This window comes from Citrus sinensis, chromosome 5 (genome assembly GCF_022201045.2).
Source record: "Citrus sinensis cultivar Valencia sweet orange chromosome 5, DVS_A1.0, whole genome shotgun sequence".
In the NCBI taxonomy this organism is placed as follows: Eukaryota; Viridiplantae; Streptophyta; class Magnoliopsida; order Sapindales; family Rutaceae; genus Citrus; species Citrus sinensis.
Genome location: NC_068560.1, coordinates 8,933,570 through 8,952,494, shown reverse-complemented (window position 1 = coordinate 8,952,494; position 18,925 = coordinate 8,933,570). Strand labels below are relative to the sequence as shown.

At 29.6% G+C, this 18,925-nt stretch overlaps 1 protein-coding gene and 2 non-coding genes across 3 annotated transcripts; 2 read left to right on the top strand and 1 right to left on the bottom strand.

Annotated features, from left to right (window-relative positions):
- Nucleotides 1-1,007: 1,007 nt before the first annotated feature.
- Nucleotides 1,008-1,116, bottom strand: LOC127902859 (small nucleolar RNA R71). Its single transcript, XR_008055495.1, has one exon. It is a non-coding gene; the product is annotated as a small nucleolar RNA R71 (small nucleolar RNA).
- A 995-nt stretch (nucleotides 1,117-2,111) lies between these two features.
- LOC112497756 (small nucleolar RNA R71) lies at nucleotides 2,112-2,218 on the top strand. Its single transcript, XR_003064740.2, has one exon. It is a non-coding gene; the product is annotated as a small nucleolar RNA R71 (small nucleolar RNA).
- A 4,089-nt stretch (nucleotides 2,219-6,307) lies between these two features.
- LOC127902111 (loganic acid O-methyltransferase-like) lies at nucleotides 6,308-8,898 on the top strand. The gene is made up of 2 exons (XM_052440684.1): nucleotides 6,308-6,476; nucleotides 8,320-8,898. Exons 1-2 carry the CDS (start codon nucleotides 6,408-6,410, stop codon nucleotides 8,797-8,799), a joined length of 549 nt encoding a protein of 182 aa, XP_052296644.1. The 5' UTR covers nucleotides 6,308-6,407; the 3' UTR covers nucleotides 8,800-8,898.
- Nucleotides 8,899-18,925: the final 10,027 nt, after the last annotated feature.

Below are 18,925 nucleotides of genomic sequence, written 5' to 3'. Positions count from 1 at the left end.
TAGACGAAATTCCTCAAAATAATCAAGACTTGGACATACTTTGGACATATTTTGGACATATTTGGACTTATTTTGGACTTAATTTGGACCAAACTAACTCTAACTACTAACTCTTAACTTACTAACTGCTAACTCCTAACCTTTTTTATTTCAGTTATTTAATTTTCTGCATTTATTTTATTTCGTATTTATTTATTTTTGCTTTACCGGTGGGTTCAACCACCAAACTAACTACTAACTCTTAATTTTTTTTTCAATATTTTTTTGCTTTATTTTTTTATTGGTGGGTTCAACCACCATTTTTTTAGTTATTTTATTATTTTGCATTTATTTTTTTTATTTTTTATTTTTTGCTTTATTGGTGGGTTCAACTAACAAAATTGTTATTTAATTTTGAGTTTTAATTTTCTTTTGCACACTTATATTATTTGCATATTTAATTTTTTTTTATTAATTTGTGTGAATATTATCTTTATAACATAACCATTGCATGAGACGTTGATGTCAATCTTCAAGTGGTAGGTTAATTCGTAGATCTCAATCTCCACCACCAATCATGGATGATAACCAAGATGAAAACTTTGTGCACGAACTTAATCCTCAGATTGATAAGGGAGATAATCCTTCTCAACATGGGCATGATCAGAATCAACCAAGAACTCTGAGAGACTACATGAATCCAACCAAAACCGGAGCACCGTCGTGTATAGTATTTCCTCCAGAAGCATCTCGATTCAACTTTAAACCAGGTATTATCCAACTTTTACCAACATTTCATGGTTTAGAATCCGAGAATCCGTACTTGCATCTAAGAGATTTTGAGGAAGTTTGTAATACATACACAGACCAAAATTGTAGCATGAACATAATTAGGTTAAAGATTTTTCCTTTTTCATTAAAAGATAAAGCTAAAACTTGGCTACAAAACCTTAGATCTGGATCAATAAGAACTTGGAATAACATGCAAGAATAGTTTTTGAAAAAATTCTTTCCACCTCATAGAACAAATTCTTTTAGAAGACAAATCACTTCTTTCACTCAAAAAAATGGAGAAACATTATACCAATGTTGGGATAGGTTTAAAGAGTTGCTTAACATATGTCCACATTATGGTTTTGAAACTTGGCGATTGGTCACTTATTTCTACGAGGGCTTAATACCCCAAAGTAGACAGGTTGTTGAAATGATGTGTAATGATGAATTTAGGGATAAAAATCATGAGGATGCACTAGATTACCTTAACCAATTAGCTAAAAATGCACAACATTGGGATATTGTTGGAACTTTTGAATTGACAAATAAATAACAACCATCTCCATCTAGTGGAGGAATCCATAACCTTAGGGAAGATCATGATTTACAAGCAAAATTTACATCCGTATTTAGGAAAGTTGAAGCTTTGGAGCATAAAAAGAGTGATCAAGAAAAATTTGTTCAAGAAATTGCATGTAACATATGTAGTTCGAATGATCATTTCACTCAAGACTGTCCCACTCTGCCTGCACTTAAAGAATGTCTAAATGATCAAGCTAATGCCATTAACACCTTTATTTTGTCTACAATATCTCAAAATTTTAAAATATAAAATATGTATAAAATTAAATAGAAAATAATTTAATTTATAAAATTAAAAATAGAATTTTATTAAATCATATTTATGTCCCACTTGAACATTTATTAAAGGTGTTAATGGCATTAGCTTGATAATTTGACATTCTTTAATTGCAGGCAGAGTGGGACAGTCTTGAGTGAAATGATCATTCGAACTACATATGTTACATGCAATTTCTTGAACAAATTTTACTCGATCACTCTTTTTATGCTCCAAAGCTTCAACTTTCCTAACTACGGATGCAAATTTTGCTTGTAAATCATAATCTTCCCTAAGGTTATGGATTCCTCCACTAGATGGAGATGATTGTTGTTTATTTGTCAATTCAAAAGTTCCAACAGTATCCCAATGTTGTGCATTTTCAGCTAATTGGTTAAGATAATCTAGTGCATCCTCAGGATTTTTATCTCTAAATTCACCATTACACATCATTTCAACAACCTGTCTACTTTGGGGTATTAAGCCCTCGTAGAAGTAAATGACCAATCACCAAGTTTCAAAATCATGATGTGGACATATGTTAAGCAACTCTTTAAACCTATCCCAACATTGGTATAATGTTTCTCCATTTTTTTGAGTGAAAGAAGTGATTTGTCTTTTAAAAGAATTTGTTCTATGAGGTGGAAAGAATTTTTTCAAAAATTGTTCTTGCATGTTATTCCAAGTTCTTATTGATCCAGATCTAAGGTTTTGTAGCCAAGTTTTAGCTTTATCTTTTAATGAAAAAGGAAAAAACTTTAACCTAATTATGTTCACGCTACAATTTTGGTATGTGTATGTATTACAAACTTTCTCAAAATCTCTTAGATGCAAGTACGGATTCTCGGATTCTAAACCATGAAATGTTGGTAAAAGTTGGATAATACCTGGTTTAAAGTTGAATCGAGATGCTTATGGAGGAAAATACTATACACGATGGTACTCCAGTTCTGGTTAGATTCATGTAGTCTCTCAGAGTTCTTGGTTGATTCTGATCATGCCCATGTTGAAAATGATTATCTCCCTGATCAATCTGAGGATTAGGTTCGTGCACAAAGTTTTCATCTTGGTTCTCATCCATGATTGGTGGTGGAGATTGAGATCTACGAATTAACTTGCTACTTGAAGTTCGAGACCAACGTCTCATGCAATGGTTATGTTATAAAGATAATATTCACACAAATTAATAAAAAAATTAAAAAAATTAAATATGCAAATAATATAAGTGTACAAAAGAAAATTAAAACTAAAATTAAATAACAATTTTGGTAGTTGAACCCACCAATAAAGCAAAAAATAAAAAATAAAAAAAATAAATGCAAAATAATAAAATAACTAAAAAAATGGTGGTTGAACCCACTAATAAAAAAATAAAGCAAAAAAATACAAAATAAAATAAATACTGAAAATTAAATAACTGAAAAAAAAATTAAGAGTTAGTAGTTAGTTTGGTGGTTGAACCCACCAGTAAAGCAAAAATAAATAAATACGAAATAAAATAAATGTAGGAAATTAAATAACTGAAATAAAAAAGGTTAGGAGTTAGCAATTAGTAAGTTAAGAGTTAGTAGTTAGAGTTAGTTTGGTCCAAATTAAGTCCAAAATAAGTCCAAATATGTCCAAAATATGTCCAAAGTATGTCCAAGTCTTGATTATTTTGAGGAATTTCGTCTAGGGATCCTATTGCAAATTATTTTTAATTTAATGGCCACACCGTAATTTTTAGAAGTTTAGAATGAGCCATGTGGGATGAACGTGAAACTTTTGAAAGATGTCGGGGTCAAAACGTAATTATGAGAAGTATGAGCTAGAAACGAGAATTATTGAGGTGAAACTAGAATTATGAAAGATGTGGCGATAAAAGAGAATTTAAGAAAAGGAAAAGGGGGCAAACGAAAATTTACATATAAGAGAAAAATAAAAAAAGGAAAAACAAACTAAATAAAAAACTTTTCCCCGGTAACGGCGCTAAAAACTTGGCACAACTTAAAAGTAATTTTAAACTCCCAAGTATAAGAGTCTCTTGTTGTATTATAGCTCGGTGAATCCAAGATCGATCCACAGAGAAAAGATTTAATTTGTTTATTTTATTTTACCTAACAATTGAAATTAAAACTTGAATATAAACAACTTAATTTAAATGAAACTATGAAATTGAACTAGTTAGGGTTGTGGATCCACTCTTAGTAGTAAATAAAACTTAATAAATTCTTTTTGCCTTTTTTTTAGATTTATTGCCCAAAAGATTAATTATATAAATTATTATTATTTTCTCTTTAATTTTATGATGGATTAAGTATTTATTGTGCCAAAATTTAATTTGTCTACAATAAGTCAAAATACTATTTTACCATTCTTTATATTAAAGATATTAAGAATTTATTGTGCCAAATTCATTTGTTTGTCTACAATAAATCAAAATTTCAAAATATAAAATATGTATAAAATTAAATAGAAAATAATTTAATTTATAAAATTAAAAATAGAATTTGATTAAATCGTATTTATTTCCTAAGAGTTTCACCTTCCCCTAACTAATATTATTTAGTTGAGCATAATTGAAATAAAAAAGAAATATTAAAATTGAATTACTTATAATTAAAAGTAATAAAAACAACTAAAATTGAAAATAAAACTAATTTTATTTATTAAATAATTATACAAAATATTAAAAACACACCTGAAAATCAAGATTACAGGGAGATTGAGAGAATTTGAGAAGAAGAGAGTTGTAGAGAGATGATTAAAAACATAAAAATGAGGCTCTATTTATAGAAAAATAAATTCATAATCCAGTGCTTTGCAGTCCATTATAAGCTTCATGCATGTGCTCCTCACAACCATTAGATCAAGATCCAACGGCTGGTCAAACTTCAAAAGTCAACATCACACGTGGCATCATTTGACTCGTTCGATTTGGCCAAAGAACGGTTGAGATTTGGCGGGTTAATGGGTGGATCGGGTCGACCCGAATACAAAGATTCGGATACTACAACTTGCTTCACCAACCATTGCCACGTGGCACAATCATGGCCATTGAATCATGAACGATTGAGATTTAGTCAAAATTGCCAACTATCCCATGCACTCATATCTATTGTAAGCTCATTTCATCATCCAATCAGTGTTCGGTCAACAGGAAAAGTCAACTTTTTTTACACAAGCCCAATTTTAAGCCCATCTTGACTGATCTTAAGGTTTTTGGACCTCCGAAATTCAAATTTGACCTCCGTTTATCTGTTTGGAGTCTCGAATTACGTGAAATTAATATTTTTCTTAATAAACACATACAAATACACAAAATTAAATATATACTTAATAATTCCTAATATATTACATAAACACAAATATAAATTATAACATAAGCATAAAATAACATATTATCACTTGATAATTAAATAATCTTTAATACTAATCAATCTTTTTCGGTAAACAATTTTTGAATGCCTAAAACTAATTATTGAGATGTTCAATTTTATTAGTTTATACATTCTCACTTTGTTTGGCAGTTTATTTATGAAAACCAAAACATGCTCGGAACATTTCGTCCAAATTGTTTTTTTTTAGGTTACAGTTTATCCTTTACTCGAATGATATGTACATGCGAACAATAAGTATATATTGTAATGTGAGTTGGAAAATAATTTTTTCAATAATAACATAAATTTAGAAGTATTCATTTTTTATTAGTTTTGGTGGGCAAAGCCCAAGTTCAAAAAGGGTTGAATTAGAACCGATTTGCCTCCACAGTAAATTTTTTTAATTTGCTATTGTTAAGATAGTGGAAATAAAATTTTTATGGTTTAAGATAGTAGATTTAATTTGAATGCATATTTGCTATATTGACTAACTAAAGAAAAAAAAAAAAACCTCGTCAAATTGACTAACTAAAGAAGAAACCTCGTCCTCACTCCTCATGTAAGTGACGTCTAAGAAAAATAAATGAATGGTTGAGAGTAAACATGACCATTCTTGGGACTATTCTAAGTTATCGGCTTGATGTGGAAAGAGGCCTTAACACTAAAATAATTTAGTCAAAAGAGGTCAGCATCAATGTTTACATAAGATGATAGAGTGAAGATTACACCAAATAAATGTTAAATGGTTGCCTTTTTTTAAAAAAAATAATAATAAGGGGTGGAAAAAAAAATTTTATTATCATTTTTGTCCTCTTCAAAATTTGAACCCGATACTAATCGAATAAAATTATTTAAAAAACTATTCAGTCACACCTCGACACTGAATGATTACTTACTAAAAACTAGAATAAATAAATATTTTCACCCTTTTTACTTAGGCCTTTTAACTTTCACAATCTTTGATATTTAAGAAAGACTTGTCATAACGTCAATTTAACTATATAACTCTTTTAAGTCTAAAAGACAACTCGCATTTTTAATCAATAGAGGTGGAACTAATAATTTTATTTGAATTTTAAAAAAGTTAAAGACTTAGAGTGTAATTAATCACTACAAGGGGTCGGGTTACAGTGCAACTGTGGTACCGTGGCACAATTACACCAGCCGTTGGATCCACTTAAATGAGTCGGATCCACTTAAATGGGTAAAAATCCAACGATTGGGTATAACTGTGACACGGTACCACAATTACATCACAGTTTTATCCCACCATAAGTGCATGTGGGGGCGAGGTGGGGGCGATGCGTTGACGAAGAGATGTGGATCCCTTCATTCAAAGTCATCTCGCTGTAAAGTGGTTTTGATCAAACCAGCCTTAGCCCTCAAGCCAATTATTAGCCTTTTCTTTTTAAAAGAGATCAGATTTAGGCATCTCTTCGGAGAAGAAGAGAAAACTAATGGCTCAATCATATCCCATGGTTAGTGGAGATGGTGCTCACAGCTACGCTAAAAACTCAACCCTCCAGGTACAATTCTTCAGCCTTGAAATTGAAATGAATTGATATCTATGAGATTCAAGGTTTCTAATTCTTTTTGGTATTGTATTTTTTTTTATCAGTAGTATTATTATTATTTTGAAATCTCAGAGTAATAATGCTTCATATTTTAAATCTTGTTAGGAAAATTAATGATGAATGTTAATTTAGATGGTGGACTACATGCACTGTAATTATTACTTTCGAAATTCATTTACTCTTTACACTCATATTTAAAATTTGTAAATTAAAATTTTACACTCGGCACCCTCCATAATTCTAAACAGAGCCGTATTTCTAAATTGTACAATTTAAAAAATGACCCATTGCCTCTTTTTCTTACCCTTTTGCTCTCTCTAACGTATATTACTTCTCCAATGGTCTAACAAAATTACTGGCAAATTACTTGAGAAATGAGAATAAAATGATCTACTCATGTCATATAGCAAACAATTTGTCTTTACTAGTTAAGCATTAGAGCCATCCGATTGCCCTGATTCTTTTGAGTATTGCTCGTAAGTAATCTCATCACAAACACCACCAAACTCACAAATTGCTCGTCAGCTTTACTAATTTCCAATCATTTTCCAAAAATAAAAGTACCTTTACGATGGATCTATTGATGGACATGGTTTGTTAAAACGTGATTTTGTCCTAATGGTCTGTAGAAGAACATGTTGGCAAGGTGGATAAGGATAAAATTGTCTCTTAATATTTTTGTGTTCCTTTCCTATTACTTAAGATGTGAGTCTAATAGTAATTTGGTATAAGGGTATTTATATAATAAATATATTAGTTAAATTTAGTTAGAATGTCCAATTTAGTTAGAGAGGAAGAATTACGGGCACATTCAGAGCTGGAATTATGTTATGTCGAAAAATAGTTTGTAAAAAGAATGAGAGCCACACTACTGCACTCTCTATTTGTCTAACAAAATTAACCTCTCTTCTTTGGCATTTACAAATTTGTCCTTTGTAAAGATGAGGAGTGAAACCTCATGTTGTTTGACTAAACTAATCGAAATTTCACTTATATTTTAAAGTACATCCAAACTCTCTGAATATCAAATTTTTGCTGATCTTGCAATTTTACTCTTAATGATTGTTTGGTATTGATAATATGAGTACCTTTAGTTATTTAATTAATTGAATTATTCTCCAAAAAGTAGTATACATATCTATTTTACATTTAATTTTTCAATTAATTCTAAAAATTTTTAAAAATTAATTAGAAAATTATGAGAAAGCCTTTATTTTTCTGATAATTTTAGATTTAATTTTTCAGTTAAGTAGCAACTAACAAAGGTAAAATGGTAAGATTAAAAAAAAAAGACATTCAGTATATGTTTTACAACATTAGGAGATTAGTATAATCGAACAACATGAAACTTATTTAATTAGACCTACATTGTTTTCTCAGTGTTTTTCCCCAATACATGCTCTTTAAGAATTTGATTAAATCAAAAAGCATAAACCAAATTCGCGTATCTTCTTTATTAGTTTTGGATATGGATAAAAGAGAAAGAGAAACTAAAAGTTGAGATGGGTAACTTGACTGGCATATTTTAATGTCACAAGAACACATATGCAGCACTTTTCTCAAGCAATAAGAAGTGTCCACCAAAAAGGGTTTTAGTAGGTTCTTGGAGGGGTGCAATTATCCAACCCAAAAATTATGGGTTGTTTGAGCCCATTTCTCTTGCCCAAACGAAAGCCCATTTCTATGAATAATTTACGTTGATGCCCTTATTATTATATTATTTCTGTATATGTACCTTAGGTCTGCATTTTCTTCACTTTAGCCCCAATTGACTCGATTGATTTAATGGCTACAGAGACGAGTTGTGGATGCTGCTAAGGAGCTGATCTATGAAGCAATATCTGATAAGCTTGACTTGAAACTCCTGAAATTTGATGCTTCCAATACATTTCAAATAGCAGATTTGGGCTGCTCCATTGGACCTAACACTTTCATTGCTGTGCAAAACATCATTGAAGCTGTAGAGCTGAAGCTCTTGCAACCTGATCACCAAAACATTTCATCTATAGAATTTCAAGTGTTATTCAATGATCATTACGACAATGATTTTAACACACTCTTTAAATCCCTTCCTCACTCAAGAAAATACTTTGCTGCCGGTGTGCCGGGTTCTTTTCACAACCGCTTGTTCCCCAAGGCAACTCTGCATTTTGTACATTCTTCCTACTCCCTGCATTGGCTCTCCAAGGTTCCAAAAGAACTTGTAGATCAAAATTCTCCTCTATGGAATAAGGAAAGTGCTCTCCAACTCTTCATTAAATTATTTTCTATTTAATTTTATACATATTTTATATTTTAAAATTTTGATTTATTGTAGACAAACAAATGAATTCTGCACAATAAATTCTTAATATCTTAATATAAGGTATAGTAAAATAGTATTTTGACTTATTGTAGACAAATTAAATTTTGGCACAATAAATACTTAATCCATCATAAAATTAAAAGGAAAATAATAATAATTTATATAATTAATCTTTTGGGCAATAAATCTAAGAAAAAAGGAAAAAAGAATTTATTAATTTTTATTTACTACTAAGAGTGGATCCACAACCCTAATTAGTTTAATTTCATAGTTTCATTTAAATTAAGTTGTTTATCTTTAAGTTTTAATTTCAATTTTTAGATAAAATAAAATAAACAAATTAAATCTTTTCTCTGTGGATCGACCTCGGACTCACCGAATACAACAAGACACTCTTATACTTGGAAGTTTAAAATTACTTTTAAATTGTGTCAAAGATCACCAGACAAATTTAATTTGTTTGACTATAAAATACCTAATCAAAATAATCACGTATATTTTATTTGCACTCAAACATCGATTATCAAATATTTTAAGATGTTCAAAAATTTTAAATGAGATTTTTTTGTTTACAGTTTAAAATAATTGAATAAAAGTAAAAAGTTTACCAAAAATAAATATCTGAGAGTATTGTTGATGTTCGATGAAAAAATATAAACCAAATTTTAGTTTTTAGTTTAATAAATCTAAACATTTATTAATTTTTTATATAGGATTTTTATGGGTTTAATTAGTAAAAAATATTATAATAAAAATAAAAATAACAGCTACACTACCAAAGTTGAGGAAATAGTTTTGGAAACCTCTAAGTTTCCAATAACATATATCAAGACTTCTTTTTTATCATAATATCCTTTGAATATTGACATAACTTAAAAGTTATTTCTAACTCTCAAGTATAAGAGTGTCTTGTTATATTATACTTCGGTCTCGATCCACAGAAAAAAAATTTAATTTGTTTATTTTATTTTATCTAAAAATGAAAAAAAACTTGAATATATGCAACTTAATTTAAGTGAAACCATGGAATTGAATTAGTTAGGGTTATGGATCCACTCTTAGTAATAAATAAAATTTAATCAATTCTTTTTGTCATTTTTTATTTAGATTTATTGCCCAAAAGATTTATTATATAAATTATTATTATTTTCTCATTAATTTTATTATGGATTAAGTATTTATTGTGCCAAAATTTAATTTGTTTACAATAAGTTAAAATATCATTTTACCAAACCTTATATTGAGATATTAAGAATTTATTGTGCTAAATTCCCTTGTTTGTCTATAATAAATCAAAATTTCAAAATATAAAATATGTATAAAATTAAATATAAAATAATATAATTTATATAATTAAAAATAGAATTTGATTAAATCATATTTAATTTAATTTATATTTATTTTATTCCTTTTAATCATATTTATTTATATAATAATAGTTTCACCTTACCTAACTATTATTATTTAACTATGAATAATTGAAATAAAATAATTATTAAAATTAAGTTACTCATAATTAAAAGAAATAAAAACAATTAAAATTGAAAATAAAACTAAATTTATTTATAAAAATAATTATGTAAAATATTAACACACAAATGAAAAAATAAGATTACAGAGAAATTGAGGAGAAGAGAGATGCTCAAAACAAAAAAAAAAGATTCTATTTATAGAAAAATACATTCATAATCTACTGTTTTGCGGTCCATTATAAACTTTATGCATGTGCTCCTTACAACCATTAGGTCAAGATCAAATAGCTGGTCCAACTTCAAAAGTAAACATTGTACGTGGGATCATGTGAAGCGTCTGATTCAATCAAAGAACGGTTGAGATTTGGTGGGTTAATGGGTGGATCGGGTCCACCCGAATATAAAGGTTCGGATCATACAACTTGCTTTACCAACCATTGCCACATGGCACAATCATGGCCATTAAATTATGAATGGCTGAGATTTAGTCAAAATTGACAATTATCCAATGCAATCATATCTATTGTAAGTTCATTTTATCATTCAGTCAGTGGTCGGTCAATAAAAAGTCAACTTTTTTGTACAAGCTCAATTTTAAACCGATCTTAACTCATCTTAAGATTTTCAGACCTTCGGAATTCAAATTTGACATCCGCTTATCTGTTTGGAGTATTGAGTTACGTGAAATTAATATTTTACCTGATAAACGCACAAAAATACACAAAATTAAGTATAATTAATATATAATTAATAATTCCTAATATATTGCATAAACACAAATATAAATTATAATATAAGCACAAAATAACATTTTCATCGCTTGATAATCAAATAATTTTTAACACTAATCAAATATAGTAACTAAAAAAATAAAATTTAAATTTTTTAATAAGTAAAACGAGCATAATAATTTAATTTGTCCAATTGACTAACAATACTAAAAACACTTTAAAATTTAAAATAATCTTAAAGTTATAAATTATAATATTTATTTGAACAATATCTTTTTTTACTGTAAATATTTTAAAAACTCTTTTGGTTAAATAGATTTTACAACTAATAAAATATATTTCACTTATTGATTATAATAAAATTATTTTATATATTATTTAAAATTATGTTTCCATTTTCTATAAAATTTACTTTAATACAACAAAATCTGCCTAATAGATTATAAAAATTTAAGATATTTTTTAACATTAAAATTATGTGAAAATATATATATATATATAATTACACTTATTTTAATGCTATATTATATTTTTATAAAACATCAGAGTTAATTTTTTTTTTTTTTTGGTTAATGAAGTCATAGATACTATGATCAAAAGTAGGCTCGACAAAAAACCTTGGTTGATCCGGCGATCTTAGGCCCAACCCCATGCATGAGGGTTTGACATGGGTAAAAAATCTCAAGTATATTGTGATAGGGCCTGGACAAGGGATTAAAAAAAAAGTCCAGGCCAAGCCCAGACCTTTATATAATTTTAAATAATTAAATTTAAATTTATAAATTAAAATTATGAATCAATTTCCAATCATTTCAGATTTTACTATCAAGCTTAATTGTTGAAAGGTCAATTAGTTTTAGACCTTCAGGCTTTAGGTAGGCTTAATTTTTCTCTTTCTGATAGGGGGTAGCATTAACTAATAAAAAAGATACTTGAATTAGAATTCAGTATTAAAAAAAATTAAATTTGTGAGCTTTTATATTCTTTATTTATTATTTTATTTTGAGACAATTGTTTTCTTCATTTCATTATTGATTATTATCTAATTTCAAGTTTACAATTATTTCAAAAATTATTTAAAAATTTTGTTGAAACTTAGGTCTAGCCTAAACCCAGCGCCCCACCCTCCAAACTTAGATGGGGTTTTAGAGGGCCCAGACTTGTGTACCTTATTATGGGTTTGGGCCTTCGTAAAGCTCGATCTAGCTCATTAATTTTTTTATCCTTAATCAAAAGGGAGTCTTGGGTCTTTTATTAAAAAAGAGTTTACATGATCATTTTTTCAAACTTTGAGAGCATATTTATCTTTTTTCTTATAATAATTTAGTTTTAAAACAAAATTTTAAATGACATATTATATGTCACATCATTTGGATAAAATTTAAAATAAAATTTTGGGATATTTATTATTACTCTTTTCTTAAATTTAGTTTTAACAAACAAAAAATGGTGGGTTCAGTTGTTCTAATACAAACCATGTAATGAATTTTTTTTTTTAAATTGATACCCATTAATTAAAAATAATAACAAACTCCTACTTTGAGCCTGATACCTACCCTCTAAAACAGTAAAAATTAAACTTCCTTATAGTATATACCCGTTTGAAGCGAATACGAACCAATAATATTAACGCCTCTAATATGAATTACATTGGAAAACCTTATTCTTAATGGGATCTTGGCCTGTTCGGTATCATTTTCGGAAGCCCATTTCCATTTTTGTTTATAGAATTTAGGTGAAGTGATCAGTAGTTATTTTAAGAAAACGTGATTCATAAAATGCAAAATTTAAGCCCACAAACTAGGCAATAGGCATGGTTTAGAGAACTTTTAGCTCTAAGCTGTTCAGTGCATTTCATAAAACAAATAGTAATTTATTCCTTGAAACAAACAATGCCAGTTCCCATGTTCTTTATTTCTCTTTCCAAACAAACAAAGCACGTAACCCTTCTATCTTCATTTTCCAGAATCTTTCATTATATTTTTATTATTAAAGTTCAAACCCACCGTCGTTATTGTTGAATTTGTTTCCTCAAATTGAATTAAACCATTAGTAATAATATTATTATCGCAGGTGATGAAGAAACTAATAATAGAGAGAGATAAGGAGAAAGGGACAGAAATAGAGAAGAAACAAGATAAAAGAAAAAAAATTGTTTTATTAATCTCAGACGTATGTGGTTGTTTATTGAAAAAGAAAAATAGATAAATTTTAAAAAAATATTATTTTTTCTAACATCAATTTAATATTCGTAGGTTTAATAAATGGGGGGAGGAAAATTTACTCATATGATTAATGTTATTATATGCGAGATTGTAGCAGTTATTATGAATTTTATATCTTGCAAAAGTAACTTAACATGTTAAAAATAATACGCTTGTAATAATTTTTAAAATATAATAATTTGATAAGTTAGGAGATTGAACAGATGAACAAAAATTAATTTCATTATATTATATTATATTATATTACTTTTTAACATGAGTATAACTTGCATATTTAGTAAAAAAATTGCTCCTAAAATTAATACTGCCAAAACAATTATTAATATTTTAATTATTTTTAATTACATCTACCGAACACGGAGGGATTAACTTTAAAAACAAAAAATAACATAACTATCACTGATATGATTTAATAATTTAATTGTTTATTTAATTGCTTTATGAATTATTTGTTTTTATAATTATGTCTACTGAACACATGTTATTATTTTCTATTAAAAATATAAGATATAGAAAATGATACCAGACGCATATTTAAATTTAAAATACAGCAAACTCATTTTTATTTTCAAGGAATACCTGTTGAAAAACAATACAGGATACTAAAAAGGCCCGTAGATTCTTTCGGACAAAGAACGATATGATAGCTAGCTAGATCTTGACCGAAATTTATTTGCTGAAATATTTCTGAAAGCATAACAAATCTATAGCACGTTTGGGGCAGTTGTGCTGCCACCGCGCAGCTGCTCCCCAAGCCATATTCTACCGGAATGTTCTCCTAGAATAGACATGGGGAGCAGCTGTGCGGTGGCAGCGCAACTGCCCCAAACACGTCTATAATCAATTTAATTTATCTACGATGTGCTTGAGTAGGATGAACAAGTCGATCGGGTTCTGAAATTTCTCAACTCTAGAGGCATTCTCTTCAACTTTTACAGTGAAATGGTTGAAAAACGGCTCTACGAATTCATCCCCGAAATGTTCCTTGTTAGAGCAGCTCACTATGCTGAACAAAAGAAGGTGAAGGCTAAGATAAAGAAAATACAGAGCAAGCGTGTTAATTAGTAGTGCCAACTTAGCAGATTAGTTAAAGATTGTTATAAGCATACTGTTGGGTATAAATACTAATGTTATTGGTGTCAATGTTCAAGTGTACATAACAAGTAATAAAGTGATGAGTATTCAAGATCGTCTCCACAGGGATTGATGTTATTATACTTGTTACATCAATCTTAACAGTGCAGATTTTGTGTCTAAATTAAGATAAACAATTGATGAAACTAATTTACTAATTAAAATAAAAACACAATAAATAAAATGCAACAAAGTAGATTATCACGTCAAACTCAAAGATAAAAACAATGAGAATATAGAGTAGTTGAGTGAATAAACTCTCTTAATGGTCTTGACTATTTTCTAATGGTTGGCTTAGTTGCTGTAGTATTTGCTACAGTACTGGGCATAATTCTTATGTATCCTCAGCCGTCGCATGTTGGATATCTTATATCTATATGCAACCTAACAATGATCAGTTGCTATGCCAATATAAGATATAACATTACACGCTTAGGTTCTATTTACCCTACAATGTGAATCCTTATGTCTAGTTCATCACTAATCTTAAATCAAGTATGGCCCTTTTGGGACTCAAGTAAAACTCAATCCGGGAAACTCAATTTAAGATCAAGTATTGTTCTGATATGTTCCACTAAGATAGGCCCTTTAGTGGCTGTTTATTAGCTAGTATCATTAAATGGGTGATCAACCGAAATAACGAATAAAATAAATACTATCAAAACAAACTGCTACAGCAAACATGCGGCAACACATATTTCTAGTCAATAAACCATCAAGATTGTTTATCACTCAACTACAAATAAATTTAGTTCATGGTTTGTAAAAGAAAAATAAAGAACAAAGTTTCAGCCATGAAACACATCCCCATAAATAAATAGAAAACGAGAAAGCAAGAGAAGAATAAGAATGATTGAGCCCCCAATTGATTTCTGCAAATTCTCCTTTTGTGCAGCCCTTAATCTCTCTCTTGAATCTTGTTTTCTTTTGTTTCTTTGTGTTTTTCTCCTTGGGTGATGACTCTCTCTTTTCCTTATGATGTGTGCTTCTTTTATAGTTGAAAATTAGGGTAAACGGAAGCCTAGATCGCATATAAGTCAGATTAAGAAACTGCATATCGCAATTATGCAATTATCCCGCACAGAATTTTCTCTGTCGCTGTTCCAGGATTGCTACAGCAACGGCTACAGTAACTGCACTGTTCCAGATTTGTTTCAATTCTTTTGTAACTAAGTTCTTCCTCATTTTTGCAAGCCTATTGCATCAACATTCCTTCCGTGAATTATAAGCTTATGGAAACCTACAATTATGCACTTAGTTTAAGTACGAATTACTTTAAATTAAGCAAAACTCATTAAGACTAAACTAAAATGAATATCTATGCAAAATGTAATAAAAATGCAATAGAATCACATCATTTACTCTCTAAGTATTATTAATTTAAGTCTAAAAGTGCTATGATAACTCTCATTTCATAGAGTTATCACATACTGTGCGTTGCACTGAAGATTAGTTAGCTTGATTACAATTAGTTTTAGATTAGTTAATTGATGTTCTCGTAATTACATATTAGATAAATAGCTGTTGCTCTGTAATCATTAGTTAAGCAAAATAAGAAATAAAGTTTGTTCAGAAATATTTCCAGAACTATTAGTCCATTTTCTTAGTAACCAAACAACTTCATTTCACTTTTCTTTCATTGTATCAGAGCCACTCTAATGGCTAGTTCCAATAGCACAACATCAAATCCAAATCAAATGAATATAAATCAATCATCACATATCTCTTTTTCATTTAGCACTCCAGTCAAATTGGATCGATCAAATTTCATGATTTAGCGAAAGCAAGTTCTTACTACAATAAGAAGAAATCGTTTTGAATATTTCATTTCTGGAAATCAACTCATACCAGAACAATATATTTCTAATACAGTAGTTGATGGATCAGTACAGAGAATCACGAATCCAACTTACATCAATTGGCGAGCTCAGGATCAAACCTTGCTTGGCTGGATTTTATCCTCCATAAGTAAAGGTATCTTAAATATTGTTCTTAATTGCGTAAATTCATTTGAAGCATGGATATCAATTGAAAAAATAGTTTGGAGTATTGTTTAAAAATCTAAAGCTAGAGTTATGCAATTGAGATATGAAATGAATGTCCTTAGAAAAAAGAATATGTCTGTTGGGGAGTACTGTTTAAAAGTAAAAGTTGTTGCTGATAAGCTTGCTTGTGCTGGTAGTCTTGTTTCTGAGAAAGATTTGTTAATGCAAATTTTGAATGGCCTAGGACCTGGATTTCTAGATCTTGCTTCAATAATTACTGCTAATAGAATGTCGTATGATGATGCTTATGCTTTACTCTTAACACATGAGGCAAGACTGGAACAAAATCAGAATACTAAAGATTTGTTTAATGCAAACTATGGAATGGTGAATGCTAACTACTCTCAGTTTAGAGGAAATAATACGAGAGGTGGTTATAGTGGATATCAGGGACAATTTAATGCTGGTAATAGGAATCAAAATGGAGGAAGAGGAATGTCTTTCAACACATATCCAAAAGGATTTCCAGCTGGTGGTTATATTGGTAATACTGGTGGCAGAGGATAGCAAATGAATGCATATGCTTATAGACCAATGCTTCACAATAGGCATAATTTCAATATGATTCATTGTTCAACTTCAATGTCTAATGGAAATGGATCTAATAATAATGTGCCTATTTGTCAAATTTGTCATAAAGCTGGACATGCAGTTGATGTTTGTTAGCACATACACTTTGATAACTGTGTTCTTCAACCTAGACAATTTGGAAGCGGCAGAGGACATAAGTCTGCTTATATGGCTAAATTTGATCCACAACTTGGTTCTGTTTCACAATTTGAAGACTCATTTGCTACAGAGTATCCTGGTTATCATGGCTATCATCCACATGATATGAATTCATCAGTAAATCATCACCCATCTGATGTTTACTCTACACCTGGAGCAGCTTATATTGCAAACTTTGAAGGACAGCTGATGAAGGATGTTATCTTGATAGTGGAGCTACACACCACATCACTAACAACATGGGTAATATGCATGTCAGAGATCAATTCATTGGAGCAGATAAGCTTATTATTGGAAATAGACAAGGTTTGCCTATAACACATGTTGGTGATGCATTCTTTCTCTTTAAAAGTTCCAATTCTAAACACAAACACTCACCTATATCACTTAAAGATATTTTGTTAGTTCTTTCCATTACCAAATATTTGTTAAGTGTCTCAAAGCTTACCACTGATAACAACTTATATGTTGAATTTCTTGGAAATGTTTGTTTTGTGAAGGATTCTCTGAGGGGACAGGTACTTATGCAGGGTCTTGCTGAGAAAGGGTTATACATGCTGTTATTGAAATCATTATCATCTTCTCAGTTATCACATTCATCTTTTCTTTCTCATATGTGTTTCAATAAACCATTGTCTATGCTTTCTTGCTGTTATTTCAATTCTGTTGTTCCTTCTGAAGTTGTTACAGAATCTCAAAAATCATGTAATCAAACTGATGATTCATCTTGTAAAACTTCAGTCAATAAAGCCACTTTACTTCATAGAAGGTTTGGTCATCCCAATCATCAAGTGCTAACACATATACTCAAGACAGTAAAATCTATTCATTTACCTGCATATCAAAAACAACAAATGCATCAGGATATCTGTGAAGCCTGTCAAATGGGCAAAATACATAAACTTCACTTTCTAATCACTGAAACCAAAACCTCAAAAATCTTAGAACTTATACACACTGATTTATGGGGTCCTTCTCCTATTGTTTCCAGAGGTAGTTGCCAGTATTATATAACTTTTGTAGGTGATTTTAGCAGGTATACATGGATCTATCATTTGAAGTTAAAGTCAGACGCATTAGAGGTCTTTAAGCTTTTTAAACTACATGTTGAAAATCACTTTACCACAACCATTAAGATGATGCAATCTGACTAGGGGGGAGAGTATAGACCATTCACTAAGTTTTTAAACCACTATGGTATTATTTTTAGACATCCTTGCCCTTATACTCATCATCAAAATGGGTTAGTTGAGAGAAAGCATAGGCATATTGTTGAATTGGGTCTGACTCTCTTAGCTCAAGCCAACTTTCTTTTAAGTTTTGGTGGGATGCATTTCACACTGCTGTATATCACATCAATAGACTTCCATATCATGTTTTGAAACTTATAACCCCATATGAAAAGATATTCAAACACAAACCTGATTATGATTTTCTTAGATGCTTTGGGTGTGCTTGTTATCCTTACTTGAGAGATTACAACAAACATAAATTTGCCTACCATTCTAGTAAGTGCATATTCATTGGTTACAGCCCTTCACATAAGGGTTATAAATGTTTACACTCTTCAGGTCGAGTCTATGTGGCAAGACATGTTACCTTTGATGAATCAATTTTTCCTTATGCCACTGAATCTGTCTTTCATAGTCACACTAAAGCTAATTCTCAAACTTGTAATTCCCTTACACCACATCAAATCTATCATATTTCTTCCTTGCCTGTGATACCAGGATTTCAAAATAACAGCACTGATAATCTGG

Bases quoted from the DNA above. Each gene is read 5' to 3' on its own strand.
- LOC127902111 (XM_052440684.1), top strand. From the start codon at position 6,408: ATGGCTCAATCATATCCCATGGTTAGTGGAGATGGTGCTCACAGCTAC. The intron at 6,477-8,319 runs GTACAATTCTTC...TAATGGCTACAG, and splicing joins CTAAAAACTCAACCCTCCAG to AGACGAGTTGTGGATGCTGC.